Genomic DNA, 22,832 nt, shown 5'->3' on the forward strand with positions numbered 1-22,832 from the left:
CAGATTCTCAAGGGTTTGCCCCACCTGAGGAAGTAGTACCCTCAGCCCCACCTCTTGAAATAATGCCTTCCCCACATGAGGAAATTAATTTTGCAGAGTCTGCTCACGGCCCACCAATAGTTTCTTCTAGACCTGTAACCAGACTCAAAGCAAAACAGGCTCCTAGAGGGGAGGTAGAAAGTGTAGTCCATGAGGAAATTCGCTACACTACTAAGGAGCTTAATGAGTTTGCTAATTCATTCAAGCAGAAACCTGGTGAATATGTGTGGGAATGGATTTTAAGGGTGTGGGATAAGGGTGGAAGGAACATAAAACTAGAGCAGGCTGAGTTTATTGACATGGGTCCTCTGAGTAGAGATTCTAGGTTTAATACGGAAGCTCGCATAGTTAAAAAAGGTGTCAAAAGTTTGTTTGAATGGTTGGCTGAGGTGTTTATCAAAAGATGGCCTACTGGAAATGACTTGGAGATGCCTGATATTCCATGGCTTAGTGTTGATGAAGGGATTTTAAGACTTAGGGAAATTGCAATGCTAGAGTGGATATATTGTGTAAAGCATAATTGTCCACAATGGGAAGGTCCAGAAGATATGCCTTTCACCAGCTCTATAAGACGCAAATTGGTGAGAGGGGCACCAGCACATTTGAAGGGTTTTGTTCTTTCCCTTTTCCTTGTGCCAGATCTTAGCATTGGAGATGCTTCTGCTCAATTAGATGAATTAAATTCACTGGGTTTAGTTAGATTCCGAGGTAACAAGGGCCAGGTGGCAGCATTGAATCGCCCGAGACAAGGTGATTCTAGTTATTATAATGGACAGCGTAGACAAAAGAATGTTTATAATAACATACCCAGTAATGGTCAGCACAGGAGAGGTGAAATTTATAATGGCATGACTCGCTTGGACCTTTGGTACTGGCTAATCAATCATGGTGTTTCCAGGAATGAAATACATAGGAAGCCTACTGCATATTTGTTTGATCTGTATAAGCAGAAAAATTCTCAAACAAATGAAAGAAAGGCTACATTAGATCGTGGTAAACAGCAATCTCGGCCAGTGAATCAATTTCCAGACTTGAGACAGTTTGCAGATCCGGAACCCCTTGAATGAAGGGGTGGCCAGGTTCCGCTGAGGAAGGATCTTGATAAGACACTCAAAGGTTTTGCTGTTACCCTTTCTCCAGTTCTTCCCCAGAGGGACCTACGGCCTTTTACAAGGGTAACTGTACATTGGGGAAAAGGAAATAATCAGACTTTTCGGGGTCTGCTGGATACTGGTTCTGAGTTGACACTGATCCCAGGGGATCCCAAGAAACATTGTGGCCCTCCAGTTAAAGTAGGGGCTTATGGAGGGCAGGTGATTAATGGAGTTTTGACTGATGTCCGACTCACAGTAGGTCCAGTAGGTCCCCGGACACATCCTGTGGTGATTTCCCCAGTTCCAGAATGTATAATTGGGATAGATATACTCAGAAATTGGCAGAATTCTCATATTGGTTCCCTGAACTGTAGAGTGAGGGCTATTATGGTTGGAAAGGCCAAATGGAAGCCTTTAGAGTTGCCTCTGCCAAAGAAAATAGTGAATCAAAAACAGTATCGTATTCCTGGAGGAATTGCAGAAATTACTGCCACTATCAAGGACTTGAAAGATGCAGGGGTGGTGGTTCCCACCACATCTCCGTTTAACTCTCCTATCTGGCCAGTGCAGAAAACAGATGGATCATGGAGAATGACAGTTGATTATCGAAAACTAAATCAGGTGGTAACTCCAATTGCAGCTGCTGTACCAGATGTAGTTTCGTTACTTGAGCAAATTAACACATCTCCTGGCACCTGGTATGCGGCTATTGATCTGGCAAATGCCTTCTTCTCAGTACCTGTCCATAAGGACCACCAGAAGCAATTTGCTTTCAGTTGGCAAGGCCAACAGTATACCTTCACAGTTTTGCCTCAAGGATATATTAACTCTCCTGCCCTGTGTCATAATTTAGTTAGAAGGGATCTTGATCGTTTGGATCTTCCACAAAATATCACATTGGTGCACTATATTGATGACATTATGCTGATTGGACCAAGTGAGCAGGAAGTAGCAACCACTTTGGACTCATTGGTAACACATATGCGTATCAGAGGATGGGAAATAAATCCAACCAAAATTCAAGGACCATCTACCTCAGTGAAATTCTTAGGAGTCCAGTGGTGTGGGGCATGCAGAGATATTCCTTCTAAGGTGAAAGATAAGTTATTGCACCTGGCCCCTCCTACAACCAAGAAAGAAGCACAACGTTTAGTGGGTCTATTTGGATTCTGGAGACAACACATCCCTCACTTGGGTGTGTTACTTAGGCCTATTTACCAAGTGACTCGGAAAGCTGCTAGCTTTGTGTGGGGCCTGGAACAGGAGAAGGCCCTTCAACAGGTCCAGGCTGCTGTGCAGGCTGCTCTACCACTTGGACCATATGACCCAGCAGATCCGATGGTACTTGAGGTGTCTGTGGCTGATAGAGATGCTGTTTGGAGCCTCTGGCAGGCCCCTGTAGGTGAATCACAGAAAAGGCCTTTGGGATTTTGGAGCAAAGCTCTACCATCATCTGCAGACAACTATTCTCCCTTTGAAAAACAGCTCTTGGCCTGCTATTGGGCCTTAGTGGAAACTGAACGTCTGACAATAGGACACCAAGTCACTATGCGACCTGAACTACCCATCATGAGCTGGGTACTATCAGACCCTGCAAGTCATAAAGTGGGACGTGCACAGCAGCAGTCTATTATCAAATGGAAGTGGTATATACGTGATCGGGCCAGAGCAGGTCCTGAAGGCACAAGCAAGTTACATGAAGAAGTTGCTCAAATGCCTATGGTTTCTACTCCTGTTACAATGCCATCTGCTGCCAAGCATGCACCTATAGCCTCATGGGGTGTTCCCTATGATCAACTGACCGAAGAGGAGAAGACTAGAGCCTGGTTTACTGATGGCTCTGCACGTTATGCAGGCACCACCCAGAAGTGGACAGCTGCAGCATTACAACCCCTTTCTGGGACAACCTTGAAAGACACAGGTGAAGGGAAATCTTCACAGTGGGCAGAACTTCGGGCAGTACACATGGTATTACAGTTTGTTTGCAAGAAGAAATGGCCAGATGTACGATTATACACTGACTCATGGGCTGTAGCCAATGGATTGGCTGGATGGTCAGGGACTTGGAAAGATCACAATTGGAAAATTGGTGAGAAAGACATCTGGGGAAGAAGTATGTGGATAGATCTCTCCAAATGGGCAAAGGATGTGAAGATATTTGTGTCCCATGTAAATGCTCACCAAAAGGTGACTTCAGCTGAGGAGGAGTTCAATAATCAAGTGGATAAGATGACCCGTTCTGTGGACAATCAGCCTCTCTCCCCAGCCATCCCTGTCATTGCTCAATGGGCACATGAACAAAGTGGCCATGGTGGTCGAGATGGAGGTTATGCTTGGGCTCAGCAACATGGGCTTCCACTCACCAAGGCTGACCTGGCTACAGCTGCTGCTGATTGCCAGATCTGCCAACAGCAGAAACCAACACTGAGCCCCAGATATGGCACCATTCCTCGAGGTGACCAGCCAGCAACCTGGTGGCAGGTTGACTACATTGGACCACTTCCTTCGTGGAAAGGACAGCGTTTTGTTCTTACTGGAGTAGATACTTATTCTGGTTATGGATTTGCCTTTCCTGCACGTAATGCCTCTGCTAAAACCACCATTCACGGACTGACAGAATGCCTCATCTATCGTCATGGTATTCCACACAGTATTGCTTCTGACCAAGGAACTCATTTCACAGCCAGAGAAGTACGACAGTGGGCTCACGATCATGGAATTCACTGGTCTTACCACGTTCCCCATCATCCTGAAGCAGCTGGGCTGATAGAAAGATGGAATGGCCTTTTGAAGACGCAGTTACAGCGCCAATTAGGTGGTAACAGCTTGGAAGGCTGGGGCAGAGTTCTTCAGAAGGCAGTATATGCTTTGAATCAGCGCTCGATATATGGTACAGTTTCACCCATAGCCAGGATTCATGGGTCCAGGAATCAAGGGGTGGAAAACGGAATAGTTCCACTTACTATCACTCCTAGTGACCCTCTAGGAAAATTTTTGCTTCCTGTCCCCATAACTCTAGGTTCTGCTGGCTTAGAAGTTTTGGCTCCAGAGAGGGGAGTGCTCCTACCAGGAGCTACAACAAACATTTCATTGAACTGGAAGCTCAGACTTCCCCCTGGTCATTTTGGGCTTCTAATGCCCTTAAACCAACAGGCTAAAAAAGGAATAACAGTGTTAGGAGGGGTGATAGATCCAGATTACCATGGGGAAATTGGATTACCTCTTCACAATGGTGGTAAGCAAGATTATGTCTGGAGTGCAGGAGATCCCTTAGGGCGTCTCTTAGTACTACCATGTCCTGTGATTAAAGTCAATGGGAAACTACAACAGCCTAATCCAAGCAGGATGACAAAGGACGCAGACCCATCAGGAATGAAGGTATGGGTCAATCCTCCAGGAAAAGAGCCAAGACCTGCTGAGGTGCTGGCTGAAGGTGAAGGAAATACAGAATGGGTAGTAGAGGAAGGTAGTTATAAATACCAATTAAGGCCACGTAACCAGTTGCAGAAACGAGGATTATAAAGTAATATGAATGCCCATTGTAAATTTACTAATGCGTTTGCGATTGTACGAGGGATAGTTATATCATGTTAGGCGTATTTACAACCTTGTTATTGTTTCATGTGAACATGAGATATTATTTGTGTCAAGTTGACAAGGGGTGGATTGTAGTGGCTATTCCTGGTTGTCAACTTGACAATATTTGGAATGAACTACAATCCGGAATTGGAAGGCTCACCAGTGACCCTTATCTGGAGGCTTGGAGATCCTTATCTGGATCTTGGTTTGAAGATCTTGAGCCATAGTGGCTATGGATTCCAGAAGATTGAATCTCCGAGTTAAGGAACACACCTTTAATCTGGGCTATGCCTTTCATCTGGGATTAAAGGTGTGGTGGAACACACCTTTAATCTGGGCTACACCTTTTGCTGGAGACAATATAAGGACATTGGAAGAAGGGAGTCTAGCTCGAGCTCTTGCTCCTTCGCCTGCTTGCTGCGTGAGACTGAGTAACTGCTAGATCCTTGGACTTCCATTCACAGCTGCGACTGAACAATTGTTGGGAATTGGGCTGCCTACTGTAAGTCATCAATAAATTCCTTTACTATTTAGAGACTATTCATAAGTTCTGTGACTCTAGAGAACCCTGACTAATACACCTAGGATAGCAAAAAGTCTTCTCAAGGATAAAAGAACCTCTGGTGGAATCACCATGCCTGACCTAAAGCTTTACTACAGAGCAATTGTGATAAAAACTGCATGGTACTGGTATAGAGACACACACGTAGACAAATGGAATAGAATTGAAGACCCAGAAATGAACCCACAGACCTATGGTCACTTGATCTTCGACAAGGGAGCTAAAACCATCCAGTGGAAGAAAGACAGCATTTTCAACAATTGGTGCTGGCACAACTGTTTGTTATCATGTAGAAGAATGCTAATCGATCCATACTAATCTCCTTGTACTAAGGTCAAATCTAAGGGGATCAAGGAACTTCACATAAAACCAGAGACACTGAAACTTATAGAGGAGAAAGTGGGGAAAAGCCTTGAAGATATGGGCACAGGGGAAAAATTCCTGAACAGAATAGTAATGTCTTGTACTGTAAGATTGAGAATTGACAAATGGGACCTAATGAAACTCCAAAGTTTCTGCAAGGCAAAAGACACCGTCAGTAAGACAAAAAGACCACCAACAGATTGGGAAAGGATCATTACCTATCCTAAATCAGACAGGGGACTAATATCCAACATATATAAAGAACTCAAGAAGGTGGACTTCAGAAAATCAAATAACCCCATTAAAAAATGGGGCTCAGAACTGAACAAAGAATTCTCACCTGAGGAATACCGAAAGGCAGAGAAGAACCTGAAAAAAATGTTCAACATCCTTAATCATCAGGGAAATGCAAATCAAAACAACCCTGAGATTCTACCTCACACCAGTCAGAATGGCTAAGATCAAATTTTCAGGTGACAGCAGATGCTGGCGTGGATGTGGAGAAAGAGGAACAATCCTCCATTGTTGGTGGGATTTCAGGCTTGTACAACCACTCTGGAAATCAGTCTGGCGGTTCCTCAGAAAATTGGACATAGTACTACCGGAGGATCCAGCAATACCTCTCCTGGGCATATATCCAGAAGATGCCCCAAATGGTAAGTAGGACACATGCTCCACTATGTTCATAGCAGCCTTATTTATAATACCCAGAAGCTGGAAAGAACCCAGATGCCCCTCAACAGAGGAATGGATACAGAAAATGTGGTACATCTACACAATGGAGTACTACTCAGCTATTAAAAAGAATGAATTTATGAAATTCCTAGCCAAATGGATGGACCTGGAGGGCATCATCCTGAGTGAGGTAACACATTCACAAAGAAACTCACACAATATGTACTCACTGATAAGTGGGTATTATCCCCAAACCTAGGATACCCAAGATATAAGATACAATTTGCTAAACACATGAAACTCAAGAAGAATGAAGACTGAAGTGTGGATACTATGCCCCTCCTTAGAATTGGGAACAAAACACCCATGGAAGGAGTTACAGAGACAAAGTTTGGAGCTGAGATGAAAGGATGGACCATGTAGAGACTGCCATATCCAGGGATCCACCCCATAATCAGCATCCAAACGCTGACACCATTGCATACACAAGCAAGATTTTATTGAAAGGACCCAGATGTAGCTGTCTCTTGTGAGACTATGCCGGGGCCTAGCAAACACATAAGTGGATGCTCACAGTCAGCTAATGGATGGATCACAGGGCTTCCAATGGAGGAGCTAGAGAATGTAGCCAAGGAGCTAAAGGGATCTACAACCCTATAGGTGGAACAACATTATGAACTAACCAGTACCCCGGAGCTCTTGACTCTAGCTGCATATATATCAAAAGATGGCCTAGTCGGCCATCACTGGAAAGAGAGGCCCATTGGACTTGCAAACTTTATATGCCCCAGTACAGGGGAACACCAGGGCCAAACAGGGGGAGTGTGTGGGCAGGGGAGTGGGGGTGGGTGGGTATGGAGTACTTTTGGTATATCATTGGAAATGTAAATGAGCTAAATACCTAATAAATATTGGGAAAAAAAAGAAATACTTTCATTTTGTCCCATAAGTTTTGGTATGTTGTGGCTTCCTTTTCATTAAACTCAAAAGTCCTTGATTTATTTTCTTTATTCCTTCTTTGACAAAGGTATCATTGAGAAGACTGTTGTTCAGTTTCCACATGAATGTTGGATTTCTATTATTTATTTTATAATTGAAGATCAGCCTTAGTCCACGGTGATCTGATAGGATGCATGGGACAATTTCAATATTTTTGTATTTGTTAAGGCTTGTTTTGTGACCAATTATGTGGTCAATTTTGGGGAAGGTATGGGAAAGTGTGGACTACAGAATCTAACAGCTTCTGTGACAGGTCAAAGCAACAAAGCTGGGAAAGGTCCTGTTTTGCGCCTTCATCTTCGGCCAGGAGGATGTTCAAACAGCAGATATCTGTACACCTTCCCTGTAAGAGGAGAGCTTGCCTTCAGAGAGTGCTCTGCCCACTGAAACTCAGAGGAGAGAGCTAGTCTCCCAGGTCTGCTGATAGAGGGTAACAGACTCACCAGAGGAACAATCTCTAAACAGAGACAACTATAACAAATAACTCCAGAGATTACCAGATGGCGAAAGGTAAACGTAAAAATCTTACTAACAGAAACCAAGACCACTCCCCATCATCAGAACCCAGCATTCCCACTTTGCCCAGTATGAAGTGCTGAGAAGAAGGTATATCCCTTTGTTTTAGGAAAAAAATGTTCTGTAGATATCTGTTAGATCCATTTGTTTCATAACTTCTGTTAGTTTCACTGTGTCCCTGTTTAGTTTTTGTTTCCATGATCTGTCCATTGGTGAAAGTGGTGTGCTGAAGTCTCTCCACTATTATTAAAGCAATGTGTGCTTTGAGCTTTACTAAAGTTTCTTTAATGAATGTGGCTGCCCTTGTATTTGGAGCATAGATATTCAGAATTGAGAGTTCCTCTTGGAAGATTTTACCTTCGATGAGTATGAAGTGCCCCTCCTTGTCTTTTTTGATGACTTTGGGTTGGAAGTCGATTTTATTAGATATTAGAATGGCTACTCCAGCTTATTTCTTCTTACCATTTGCTTGGAAAATTGTTTTCCAGCCTTTCATTCTGAGGTAGTGTCTATCTTTTTCTCTGAGATGAGTTTCCTATAAGCAGCAAAATGTTGGGTCCTGTTTGTGTAGCCAGTCTGTTAGTCTACGTCTTTTTATTGGGGGAGTTGAGTCCATTGAAATTAAGAGATATTAAGGAAAATTAATTGTTGCTTCCTATTATTTTTGTTGTTAGATTTGGCATTCTGTTCTTGTGGCTGTCTTCTTTTAGGTTTGTTGAGGGATTACCTTCCTCCTTTTTCTAGGATGTGGTTTCCATCCTTGTATTGGATTTTTTCTGTTATTATCCTTTGAAGGGCTGGATTTGTGGAAAGACAATGTGTGAATTTGGTTTTGTCGTGGAATACTTTGGTTTCTCCATCTATGGTAATTGAGAGTTTGGCTAGGTATAGTAGCCTGGGCTGTAATTTGTGTTCTCTAAGTGTCTGTATAATATTTGTCCAGGCTCATCTCGCTTTCATAGTCTCTGGTGAAAAATCTGGTGTAATTCTGATAGGCTTGCCTTTATATGTTACTTGACCTTTTTCCCTTACTGCTTTTAGAATTCTCTCTCTATTTAGTGCATTTGTTGTTCTGATTATTATGTGTTGGAGGAATTTCTTTTCTGGTCCAGTCTATTTGGAGTTCTGTAGGCTTCTTGTATGTTCATGGGCATCTCTTTCTTTAGGTTTGGACAGTTTTCTTCTATAATTTTGTTGAAGATATTTGCCGGTCCTTTGAGTTGAAAATCTTCATTCTCATCTACTCCTATTATCCGTAGTTTGATCCTTTCATTGTGTCCTGGATTTCCTGGATGTTTTGAGTTAGGATCTTTTTGCATTTTCCATGTTCTTTGATTGTTGTGCTGATGTTCTCTATGGAATCTTCTGCACCTGAGATTCTCTCTTACATCTCTTGTATTCTGTTGCTGATGCTCACATCTATAGTTCCAGATTTCTTTCCTAGGGTTTCTATCTCCAGTGTTGCCTCACTTTCAGTTTTCTTTATTGTGTCTACTTCCCTTTTTAGGTCTTGGATGGTTTTATTCAATTCCATCACTTGTTTGGTTGTGTTTTCCTCCAATTCTTTAAGTGATTTTTGTGCTTCCTCTTTAATGTCTTCTACCAATTTAGCAGTGTTCTCCTGCATTTCTTTAAGTGAGTTATTAAAGTCCTTGATGTCCTCTACAATCATCATGAGATATTCTTTTAAAACCGGGTCTAGGTTTTCAGGTGTGTTGGGGTGCCCAGGACTGGGCGAAGTGGGAATGCTGGGTTCTGATGATGGTGAGTGGTCTTGGTTTCTGTTAGTAAGATTTTTACGTTTACCTTTTGCCATCTGGTGATCTCTGGAGTTATTTGTTATAGTTGTCTCTGTTTAGAGATTGTTCCTCTGGTGATTCTGTTATCCTCTATCAGCAGACCTGGGAGACTAGATCTCTCCCCTGAGTTTCAGTGGTCAGAGCACTCTCTGCAGGCAAGCTCTCCTCTTACAGGGAAGGTGCACAGATATCTGCCGTTTGGACCTCCTCCTGGCCGAAGATGAAGGCCCAAAACAGGACCTTTCCCAGAAACTGTGTTGCTTTGGCCTGTCACAGAAGCTGTTAGATTCTGTAGTCCACACTCTCACCTGTGCGGACTACTTTTGGCCGAGTCCTGGAACCTAGATGGCTACCGGCGATCCTGAGGCAAAAGCCTCCCAGGCTGAGTGGACATCTGTCCTCTGGCCTAGAAGGTGGCCAGATGTCTGGAGCCTGAAAAGGGTGCTGCCTCAGAAGCTCTGTGGCTCCTCCTGTCCCAGAATCTGTTATCTTTTGTGTGCACACTCTCACCTGTGCAGACTACTTTCAGTGGAGTCCCGGAACTCACCTTAGTCCATGTTAAATGCATAGTCATGTTACTGTCTCTCAAGTTCTGTGGTACCCACATTTTCCCATGAATTTCCATTTTCTGTTGTATCCTGAGTCTGGTACTGAGTAATTTCCTTTTAATTTAAAATTTTCTGAACTCAACATTTGAGATACAATCTATTCCCTAAACATCATACTTTTTTTGCCTTTCCAATACTGTTTCTTAAATCCATGCTAGATCCAAATTTTCGAGCACTGTTGCCCTCTCTTCTTATTCTTTCTCATTTGAATATATTTTAGAACATGGGTTATTAAGTTTTAATCCAAAGGAGTGCTCATTTCCAACTGCTAATTAGTTCCTTCCTTCCATATTTCTGAAATTATACGCTAAAATCTTACTCCATCCCTTTTCCTTCAAAGACTTAGTATTGTGCATAGCAGAATCCCACATTGTTTAATTTTTGTTTTGATTTAAATTCATCTTTCTTTCTTGTGGGAAAATATCTTGTGGAATTGCCAACAAGCCTTCTTTAAATGTCTTATCCTCAACAGTGAAGGCATAAGGCCTTCATAGTTTCTTCTAATCTGTGGATTATGATTGACTTGCAATTATTTCAATAGATAGTGAGCATTTAAAGTGCATTTCTGTAGTTCTGAACAGTTAGGATTCAGCAAGGACGCATTTAGCCTGATACTATGTGAAGAAAGACTGCCACACTCAAATCATCCTTATATAAGGTCACCCAACTCTGAGATATATCATCCTTCATTACATGATTCATAACTCATCACCGACTGCATGCAGCTTATGTTACAGAAAGGAGGCACTTCTTTTCATATCACATGAGAAAAGGTGTAGTTATTGAGTTTAAACTGCACAGATGCCTTATCTTCAGTTTGACCATCTTCACACAGCCTAAGGTTAAAAGTAGCTAATGGTTGCTCTTAAATAGTTCTTGATAGACATAAGAAATTATATTCACACTATTGGGGGACACATAAGTGACCAGTGACTCCAAAGAAGTCAATTTTGGTGAACCAGCGATTTTGTTTGGTATTTCTCATACAATTATGGGTAAGAGGTTAATGAATTGAGTTTCCATGACTAAACCTAGATAGCTGTATATCTACATATTCCTCTGCATCGTCGGTATGAACACACATGATTCAATATAGAGCTCTATCATTATCTTGAATGGGAATCAACGTTGTTAAAGTTGTTTCAATAATTCATATAAAAGCAACTCCAGCTTTTTAAACAGTATTATCTAAATCTCTACCAGTAAAAGTAGAGAATAAAGGTACAAAATATGAGTAACGGCATCAAAAAAGACTCATTCCCATCTGCTTTTATGATGGCCATACTGCATCCATTGAAGATATTTAGATTAAGTGTATGGGTTCTTGTCAGAGAGAACTTATTCAAAATTGTACATGAATTTTTGTTTTTTTTATTTTTGTGGGTTACATACATCACATATAGAGATAAATTTATTTAAGATATTTTCAAAAAGACATATCACAATAAATTGCAGTTCTTGACCCTCACCTAGGATTATTTTTCTCTGTCTATTGGGTTGCCTTTACCTCCCATACAATCAGGTTTCCATATTAATATCACAGATATATAACAATTTACTTTTGTTTATGTTAAATCTTCAATCCAAGAAGAGGAAAATCATGATATCAGTTATATAAGTTAAAATATTTATGTTATGCTGCATTTGACTCATGGCCTAAAATGATAATTATATAATTTGGAGCTGAATGAAACATTATATTGGGTACATAAAGGAAAGGTGAAGCTGAAAGTTTCAGAAAGGGGAAGGAGAAAATGGATGAGGGATATGTCAGAGAGGAAGTAGAAAAAAGAAAAAAGGTGGAGCAGAAACATATGGCCGGGTGAAACTGCAAGTTCTAAAGGGTCTTATAGATGTGGATGAAGGTAGCATAGTGTTAGAAATGCCCAAAGTAGGCATACAGTATGTATTCATATTCACTGAGTTGTATTTTCATTGCCAGAGCATTTTTAGGTTAGAGATGTAACACAACAAATAGCAACCAACTTATTGATTTGAACTCACCATATTTGAGATAAAAATTCATTGCCCCCCATCGACTGAATTGAGCTTGGTAAGCAACGTAGGATGCAGCAGTCAAGGTTTGATGGTGGCTGGATTTTAGGGGCCTACAGACAAAGGCAGAGAGGCATCTACACTGGAGAGAGCTTTTCTGTGTTTCCTTCCCCCTATCCTTCACTCCTCACCTTGCCTCTGTCACCTCTAAAAAGGGACACAGACAATGTGGTTCTTTTTCAATCATCTAATCCCTGTGGATAAAGTATCAGGAAACAAAGTTTCAAAGATCTCTGGCCCAGGTCACTCATTCAGATAGAGAAATATAATTTTTTGATACTTAAAAATGAGAAATTTCACCTGCAGTTCAGAACTAGATAGGATATATTCATTACTGGATCCAAGTAGAGAGAGGAGTGATAATTGACTGCTATGAACAGGTATAAATTAAAAGAAATCTGTGGCTCCAGGTAGAGAGCATACCAAATAGGTGTTATAATAGGTATTAGTTAAATAAATATTTCTTACTCAAGGTAGAGACCCCAACAAATAGATGGTATAACAGATTGGCTTACTAATCAGAGAGATTTACAATTAAAAACTAGCTGATTCCTATAGTCAGATAATAGTGAAGGTTTGAATTAATTGCTTTAAAAATGGTATAAAGATATATTGCTCTAATAGTCGTGTAGGATACTCATATATTGTCTAACTTGGGCTTCATGGGAATTTTGGGTTTAAATCCTGCTTTGACAACCTGCCTCTTATAAGGATTTATAGATAGACATATGAATCAATTTAATAAGGTCTACAGGAGACTCATATTCTCTAACATAGTCTCCGTTGGAATTTGGGGTTAATATCTTGACATGACAAATTAGAAAGGCCTAAATAGGCTAAAATATGTGTGATTTTGAGTATTATGGTTGTTTTATTGTTCCTCTGGGACAGAGAGCAAGCTACAGCTGTTCTTGGTTACTAGTTGAAGGAGAGCCTGATTTGGGGGATACATTTTCTCTTTGTGTTTTTGGAAATGGTGCTTAAGCTTGTTAAAGCTTCCAGAGTTATATGAATCATATTTGATAGAGGAAAACTCCCTGATGAACTAGATTCTAGAGCATAAAACAAAATGGTTATCTTGATGATACTAAAGGTTCTTTGTTTTGTTTTGGTTTTGGTTTTTTTGTTGTTGTTGTTGTTTTTTTGAGATTTATATATTTCAGAATATACAGCCTTGGTGAATTCATCTTTTCACATGCTGAACTGACCTGTCTGAACTCCTGATGTTTTGTTTTTTCATCCATATCCATGCAAGACACAAATATCAGAGACAATAGTTGCTGTCACCTTCTTAAAGCCAACAGATTGTGCCATTTCCCTACCCTTCCTCATCCCTTCAAAAATATCTCAACACCCATATTCAGCTAGAAGAAGTTATGAAGAGTCTTTATTCCAGTTCTCTAGTCTTTAAGACTGGGTGTGCTTATTATTGGTTTTCTTTGAACTGAAAGCTTTTGAAGTACAGGGCTTAGAACTAGTCCTTCTATAGCTGTTAATATAAACAGGTCAGAGATATTTAAGCCTCTGTGTTAAGGGCCAAAAAAAACGTGGGCTCCATGGGAATTTTGGTGTTAAATCCTGGTTTAACAAGATGCCTCTTATAAGCACGTATAGATAGACTTAATTAATTTAATAGAGTCTGCAGGAAACTTATATTCTCTAATGTGGTCTCCACAGGAATTTGGGGTTAATATCCTGACATGAAAAATTTGAAAGGCCTAAATAGTCTAAAATATGTGTGATTGTGAGTATTAAGGTTGTTTTATTGTTCCTCTGGGACAGAGAGCAAGCTACAGCTTTTCTTGGTTACCTGTAGGATAGGATGATTTGGGGAACAGGTTTTCTCTTTGTGTTTTTGGAAAAGGTATTTAAGGTATTTACAGCTTCCAGTTATATGGATCAAATTATCTCTATATTTGGGATTCTCTAAACAACTTATAAATAGTACTATCATCAGGGCTCTGAATAGCTCTGCTATTACAAAATCGTGTTTTGAAGCCTAACCTTATGCTATTGTTCTCCATTATCTGATAATTATAATGAAACAAACCTGGAAATAGTTAAGGGTTCCCATTGTCCATGAGTCAGTCCATCCATATGGATGTCTTTGCATATCCTTAGCCCATGTTGAATGAATAGTTATATTACTGTCTTTCCAGTTCTGTGATAAGCACATTTTCCCAAGAGTTTCCATATTCTGTTGTGTCCAGAGGATAGTTCTGAGTAACTCTCTTATAATTTAAAATCTTCTGAACTTTATACAAGAAGATGAGAATGGATCAACTTGCATTCTTTAATAGGATAACCACCAGTAAATCCAGCATCATTTTTGAAAATGCTGTCTTTTTTCCACTGGAAGGTTTTAGCTCCCAACGATCAACTGACCATGGTGTGTGGGTTCCTTCCTGGGTCCTCAATTCTACTCCATTCATCTACCTGTCTGTCGATATAACAGTACCATGCAGTTTTTTATCACAATTGCTCTGAAGTAGAGAGCGAGGTCAGGCATGGTGATTCCACCAGAGGTTCTTTTATCCTTGAGAAGAGTTTTTGCTATCCTAGGTTTTTTGTTATTCCAGATGAATTTGTAAATTGCCCTTTCTAACTCAGTGAAGAATTGAATTGGAATTTTGATGGGGATTGCATTGAATCTGTAGATTGCTTTTGGCAGGATAGCCATTTTGACTATATTAATTCTGCCAACCCATGAGCATGGGAGATCTTTCCATTTTCTGAGATTTTCTTCCATTTCTTTCTTCAGAGACTTGAAGTTCTTGTCATTCAGATTTTTCACTTTCTTTGTTAGAGTCACACCAAGGTATTTTATATTATTTGTGACTATTGTAAAGGGTGTTCTTTCCCGAATTTCTTTCATATCCTGTTTATCCTTTGTGTAGAGAAAGTCCACTGATTTGTTTGAGTTAATTTTATATCCAGCTACTGCACTGAAGCTTTCTATCAGGCTTAAAATTCTCTAGTGGAATTTTTAGAGTTACTTATATATACTATCATATCATCTGCAAATAGTGATATTTTGACTGATTCCTCTCTAATTTGCATCCACTTGATCTCCTTTTGTTGTCAGTTGCTCTGGCTAGAACTTCAAGTACTACGTTGAATAGGTAGGGAGAAAGTGGGCAGCCTTGCCTAGTCTCTGATTTTAGTGGGATTACTTCCAGTTTCTCTCTATTTAGTTTGATGTTGACTACTGGTTTGCTGTATACTGCTTTCATTATGTTTAGGTATGATCCTTGAATTCCCTATCTTTCGATGACTTTTTATCAAGGAGGGGTGTTGGATTTTGTCAAATGATTTCTCAGCATCTAACGAGATGATCATGTGATATTTGTACTTGAATTTGTTTACATAGTGGATTACCTTGATGGATTTCCATATATTAAACCATCCCTGCATCCCTGGGATGAAGCCTACTTGGCCATGATGGATGATTGTTTTGAAGTGTTCTTGGATTTGGTTAGTGAGAATTTTATTGAGTATTTTTGCATCAATATTCATAAGGGAAATTGTTCTGAAGTTCTCTTTCTTTCTTGGATCTTTGTGTGGTTTAGGTATCAGAGTAATTGTGGCTTCTTAGAATCAATTGGGTAGAGTACCTTTTGTTTCTATTTTGTAGTTTGAAGAAAATTGGAATTAGGGCTTTTTGAAGGTCTGATAGAACACTACACTAAACCCATCTGGTCCTGGGCTTTATTTGGTTGGGTGACTATTAATGACTGCTTCTATTTCTTTAGGGGAAATGGGACTGTTAAGATCGTTAATCTGATCCTGGTTTAACTTTGGTACCTGGTATCTATCTAAGAAATTGTCCATTTCATTCAGGTTTTCTAGTTCTTTTGAGTATATTGTTTTGTACTAGGATCTGATGATGTTTTGGATTTCCTCAGGTTCTGTTGATATGTCTGCTTTTTCATTTCTGATTTTCTTAATTAGGATACTGTCCCTGTGCCCTCTAGTTAGTCTGGATAAGGGTTTATCTATCTTGTTGATTTTCTCAAAGAACCAGCTCCTGGTTTGATGATTCATTAAATAGTACTTTTTGTTTCCACTTGGTTGATTTTAGCCCTAAGTTTGATTATTTCCTGCTATCTACTTCTCTTGCATGAAATTGCTTCTTTTCATTCTAGAGCTTCTACGTGTGCTGTCAGTCTGCTAGCGTATGCTCCTGCTAGTTTCTTTTTGGAGGCACTCAGGGCTATGAGTGTTCCTCTTAGGACTGCCTTCATTGTGTGCCATAAGTTTGGTTATGTTGTTGCTTCTTTTTCATTAAACTCTAAAAAGTCTTTAATTTCTTTTTTATTTCTTCCTTGACCAAATTATCACTGAATAGAGTGTTGTTCAATTTTCACGTGAATGTTGGCTTTCTATTATTTATGCTGTTATTGAAGATCAGATTTAGTCTGTGATGATCTGATAGGATGCATGGGATAATTTCAATACTTTTGCATCTGTTGAGGCCTGTTTTTTGACCAATTATATGGTCAATTTTGGAGGAGGTACCATGAGGTGCTGAGAAGTTATGTCCTTTTGTTGTAGGGTAAAATGTTCTGCAGATATTGGTTAAATCCACTTGTTTCATAGCTTCTGTTAGTTTCATTGTGTATCAGTTTAGTTTCTGTTTCTAGGATCTGTCCATGTTCAGAGAGTGGGGTGTTGAAGTTCCCTGCTATTACTGTGTGTGGTGCAATCTGTGCTTTGTGCTTTATAGAGGTTTCTTTAATGAATTTGGATGCCCTTGAATTTGGAGCATAGATATTCAGGATTAAGAGTTCATCTTGGTAGATTTTATCTTTGATGCATATGAAATGCCCCTCCTTGTCTTTTTTGATAACTTTGGGTTGGAAGTCAATTTTATTCAATATTAAAAAGGCTACTCCAGCTTGTTTCTTCGGACCATTTGCTTCGAAAATTGTTTTCCAGCCTTTCACTCTGAGGTGGTGTCTATCATTTTCCCTGAGGTGGGTTTCCTGGGAGCAGCAAAATGTTGGGTACTGTGTATGTAGCTAGTCTGTTAGTCTATGTCTTTTTACTGACAAATTGAATTCATTGGTATTAAGAGATATCAAAAAAGTAATTGTTGCTTCCTTTTATTTTTGTTGTTAAGGTTGGGATTCTGTTCTTGCAGCTGTCTTCTTTTAGGTTTTTTGAAGGATTCTTTCTTGCTTTTTCTATGTCATAATTTCTGTCCATGTTTTGGTGTTTTCTTTTATTATCCTTTGAAGGGCTTGACTTGTGGAAAGATATTGTATTAATTTGGTTTTGTCATGGAACACTTTGGTTTCTCCATCTATGGTAATTGAGAGTTTTGCTGGGTAGAATAGCCAGGGCTGGAATTTGGGTTCTCTTCAGGTCTGTATAATATCTGTCAAGGATCTTCTGGCTTTCATACTCTCTGGTAAGAAGTCTGGTGTAATTCTAATAGGTCTGCCTTTATATGTTACTTGACCTTTTTCCCTTACTGCTTTTAATATTCTATCTTTATTTAGTGCATTTGTTGTTCTGATTATTATGTGTCGGGAGGAATTTCTTTTCTTGTCCAGTCTGTTTGGAGTTCTGTAGCCTTCTTGTATGTTCATGGGCATCTCTTTCTTCAGGTTAGAAAAGTTTTCTTCTATAATTGTGTTGAAGGTATTTGCTGACCCTTTAAGTTGAAAATCTTCATTCTCATCTTCTCCTATTATCCGTAGGTTTGGTCTTATCATTGTGTCCTGGATTTCCTGGATGTTTAGAGTCAGGATCTTTTTGCATTTTGCATTTTTTTGAGATTCTCTCTTTCATCCCTTGTATTCTGTTGCTGATGTTCTCATCTATGGTTCCTGATTTCTTTCCTAGGGTTTCTATCTCCAGAGTTGTCTCCCTTTGTGTTTTCTTTATTTTTTTTCTACCTCTCTTTTTAGATCTTGGATGGTATTGTTCAATTCCATGACCTGTTTGGTTGTGTTTTCCTGTATTTCTTTAAGGGAGTTATGTGTTTCCTCTTTAAGTACTTCTACCTATTTATCAGTGTTTTCCTGTAATTCTTTAAGGACTTCTATCTGTTGACCAGTGTTCTCCTGTATTTCTTTAAAGAGTTATTAATGCCTGTCTTAAAATCCTCTACCAGCATCATGAGATATGATTTTATATCCAAGTCTTGCTTTTCACTCATATTGGGGTATCCAGGACTTGCTGTGGTGGGCATACTGAGTTCTGATGATGGTGAGCGGCCTTGGTTTCTGCTATTAAGATTCTTAAATTTACCTTTCGCCATCTGGTAATCTCTGGTGTTAATTGTTATAGCTGTCTCTGGCTGGACCTTGTTCCTCCTGAGATTCTGTTAGCCTCTATCCGTACTCCTGGGAGTCCAACTCTCTCCTGAGTCTCAAGTCAGAGTACTCTCTACAGGCCACCTCTCCTCTGACTAGGAAGGAGTGCAGATTTCTGGAGCTCAGTTCTGCTTTCTGGCTGAAGGAGTAGGCCCGAAACGGGTCCTGTCCCAGAAGCTATGTTGCCTCTGCAGTCTACAGGCTCTCCTGTGCAGACTGGTCTCTGAGGGACCCAGGACACAAGATGGCTCTCTCACCTTCTCTGGTGATTAGTGTTCTCCCTGGCAGCTACCTCTCCTCTGGTGGGGAAGGACCGCAGGTGTCTGGAGCTCAACACTGCTTCTTGGCTGAAGAAGAGACCTAACTTTTTTTAAAAAGATTTATATATTATAGAATACAGAGCCTACGTGAATTTCATCATCAGATATGCTGAACTGGCCTGCCTGATCTCCTGATGTTTTGGTTTTCATCCGGATGCAATCAGGCACAGACATCAGAGACAATATCTGATACAACACAGACATCAAAACAGTCATTGTGGTTGACTTCTTAGGACCAGTGAATTCCTCCATTTCCTGACCCTTCCCCCTGGCCACACTTCAGAAATATCTCAACACCCATAATCAGCTTGAATAAGTTCTGAACGTTTGTCATCCCAGTTCCCTGGTCTTTAGGAATTGGGGTGGTTATTATTGGTTTCCTTTGATACTAAAATTTTTGAAGGGCCGGGCATGTACCCAGTTCTCCTATTGCAGTTATTTTAAACAGATATGAGACATTTAAGCCTGTGAATCAAGGAGAAAATAGGAAATTCATGCAACTGAGATTATCGTTAGGGTGTTTTCAGTTATTTTAATCCTAAATGCCTAAGTATAAGGAACAGAGAACAATCGAGATTACTTAATGTAGACAGTTTGTTTTCAACATATCAGAAGTCCAAAGAATGTGACGTTTAATGTTATTTATTCAGTTGTTGTTGAGATTAGTCTGCTCCTGACAGTTTTGTCTGTCGTAAGTTCAAAGAAAAAACAGCATTTTTGAATAATTCCAGTTGTGATGAAACAGCCACTGGAAACAATTGCCTCATTTCTCTATAGACATAATATTGTCCAAAGAAAGGACACAATTACAGGTTACGACAACTTGATTATGCCAATACAGTGTAATATAGTTCTTACTATTCCTGTTTCTATAAGTCTGTCAGACAACCCTGGCCTGTTGGCAGAAGATGGAGGCTCCAATGTGTTGAAGTAAGGGACTGTGCAATAATTGGTTAAGTTTTGGAAGCTGTGTGGTTTTCCTATATATTTTTAGTTAAAATCAGTCGTTCTTGTATTTCTGATGGGGTTGAAAAATTCCATAGTCTCCTAGCCAACACAGGATTTTTACTTTGAGAGGAACAGTTTTTTGAGGATGGTTTTCAGATGGCATTATTCTAAAGCCAAGAAATAAACAAATTTAGAATTATAAGTCTTTAAATAGGAATAGATGACAGAGGTTAAATTTAATTAACAAAGATGACAGACTTGGTTTTAAGTCTCTTGTACTTTATAAACTACAAAATACTAATAGTTGCGTTCAATTATATCTGAAATAAAATAATCTTTTAATTGTACAGTAATGTGGAAGTATTGTGCATTACCCTGAAGATGATTCTATTAATTAATTATTTAATTCCTTTCTCCTCTAAGGAGTTGGGAACAAGGACTGATTCACCACTCAGGTGATTTCCTGTAAATATTCCCAGCTTAATTTGTAAAATAAAGGAGAGATTATGACTGAACAGATAAAGGGAAGGTGGATGGAAACTTGGGAGAAAGAAGGAGAAAAACAGAAGTGGGAGAGAATGAAGAGGAGGAGGAAGAAGAAGAAAATCAGAAAAGCACATGGCCTGGAGATACCTCAAGTTCTAAAGGCTTTCATATATGTGGAAGATGGTAGTGTAGTGGTAGATCTCCTCACATAGCACATATTCGAATTAATTCAGTTGTCTTTTCATTATGAGTTCATGTTTGTATTGGATATTTACTGCAACACAATGCTATGCATGCATATCTTATTCTCATGCACAGTTGCTTACTTATCTGTTCACAGCCATCAAATACTCTCCTATGCATGGCCACTTTGAATTGAGCTATGTCCTTCATTCACAGTCAGCATAAAGGATTGGGTACTCTTTCCTTAAAGATTTCTTTGAAGTATCTGTGTTAGAAGCATCCAACAAACTTCCATCCAAGTAATGAAAACTTATGTATTGACAAAATTATCTACAAAGAATTTCCAGTGTTTGTTTGTTTGTTTTTTGTTTGTTTGTTGATTTTGACATGGTAAAGGACTTTTTAACCTTCCCTATATAAGAAGTCATCCTTTCAAACTTTTCATGGATTAATCATTGTTATAATTAAGGACAATAAAGCAAACAGAGCAAAACTTTCTTTTTCCTGCTCACTAAAAGGGGTAGTAAAATGCAGTCCAATCAATTACAATTGTTGCTTAGATAAGAGGAAAAGTAAATTAAACAAAGAACTGTAATGGCAATACTCATTAATATTTACCACTTCAACTCTAAAATTTATTAACATTCAAAGTTTTCCCTTTTTCTTGCATGGATTTCCCAAGAGATGGCAGAATCATCTACATAATTTGTCTCCAGTTTCTCTTCAAACACATAGTAAATCTATTATCATATTTCCTTTGTCTACAGACATTCATATACTAATACAAGATTGGGAGATAACCATTTCTGTAGTAGGACATTTGGCATTGATCCTGCTTTAAATTTGTTATCTCTGTTCTGTCTATGCCCTGTGTTTGTAAAGTAGGAAAAGTCTTGGGTTGTTTTTGAGAATATATATCAATATCTTTCCCTTAAGCCTCCATCATTCCCCCCCCCCTACTTTTCAACGTGGTACCTTTCTTGTCTCACAAGAATATCAACCTCTGTACCCAAATGTTGGTAAATATCTACTCTCCATACATTTATGGGCATGCCATAGATATAAGACCTCTATTTTGACACTTGAACTTCTCATACATATTAAACTTAACACTTTTTTAAAAAAATGTCTGATCACTTTCTACTACCTATGAACTTGTTATAAATCTTTTATATTGGCCTGGGTATATTACAAACTTTCTAGGAAATCAAAGTTTCATAAGTTTCTATTTCAATCAAGCCTCCTATTTCAATGTCATTTACTTCTAAATTTTATTTAGCATTTGATCAAGAAGAGCTCAATTTTAAAATATTTTCTTGTACTTCCAAACACCCTTGTTCTTTAACCTGTAGCAGAATTTCATTCCAGATAGGGATACAGCAGCATCAAAAAAATCCCAATTATACCATTAAATTTTATTTACACATATTTTCACAGACTATGGGTTTTAATTCTATTTTGAAATATTCATTGACCATACCTCTATGCACACTGGAATTTTGAATACTTGATTGAATAATTTCCAACAGCATCCTTTTTGTCTCTGTAACAAAAGACCATACATTGAATTAGATTCTGTTTTTATATCATTGAAGTTTGGGGGGATAGTGTAAGATGTTTATCTATTGCCGTGTCTAGAGCAGCACTGACTGGCATAGCATATGTTAGATCTTCATTATTATATTGAGGTATTTTTCACTGGAAATTCTTTCCTAGCAAACAAAGGGAAACAGTTACATTTTTCACTGTGAGTCCTTCAGCTAGGTCCTAATTTCATTTTATAATATCAGGAAAATGTGTTGTTTATCTCGCTGGGAGCTATGCTCTTTGTCCCAATGCCAGTACTTGTCTCATAAAATAAACATACCTGGAATGTAGACTTTCATTTTCATTTATACCTAGGACAACCATTGCCTTAGAGATGCCTTGTTCACAGATTTTACACAATAAAAGCACTGGACATTTTGTGACCAGATACCTATAGCAGATTGTACATAATTTATTTTAAAAGGAACATAATTCCTAAAACTGGATCTCTAAACATGTAAATGTCAGGGTTCTCTAGGTATACAATGATCTAGTGTAGTAATATGATACATTTTAGAACCAATATCAGTTGTATCCCTCTCCATTCCACCACAGGTCGTGCCTCAGCCTTTACTGATCTAAGAACTTGTACAAGGTACTCACATTTTCAAACAACAAGATCGATATCAAACCCTGCCTTGCATCTGGATATGCTATGATTTTTTTTTTCATGGCTGTGACCATTATTAATTAAAT

At 39.1% G+C, this 22,832-nt stretch overlaps 1 protein-coding gene across 1 annotated transcript in view; it reads right to left on the minus strand.

Moving 5' to 3' along the window:
- Skint6 (selection and upkeep of intraepithelial T cells 6) overlaps positions 1-22,832 on the minus strand; it is a 482,358-nt gene that overhangs the window by 220,095 nt on the left and 239,431 nt on the right. Inside the window, exon 20 of the mRNA NM_001103199.1 lies at positions 22,030-22,092. Coding sequence (NP_001096669.1) covers positions 22,030-22,092 — 63 coding nt within the window. The remainder of the gene's footprint in view (positions 1-22,029; positions 22,093-22,832) is intronic.

The sequence above is a fragment of the Mus musculus genome, chromosome 4 (genome assembly GCF_000001635.26).
Source record: "Mus musculus strain C57BL/6J chromosome 4, GRCm38.p6 C57BL/6J".
Lineage (NCBI taxonomy): Eukaryota > Metazoa > Chordata > Mammalia > Rodentia > Muridae > Mus > Mus musculus.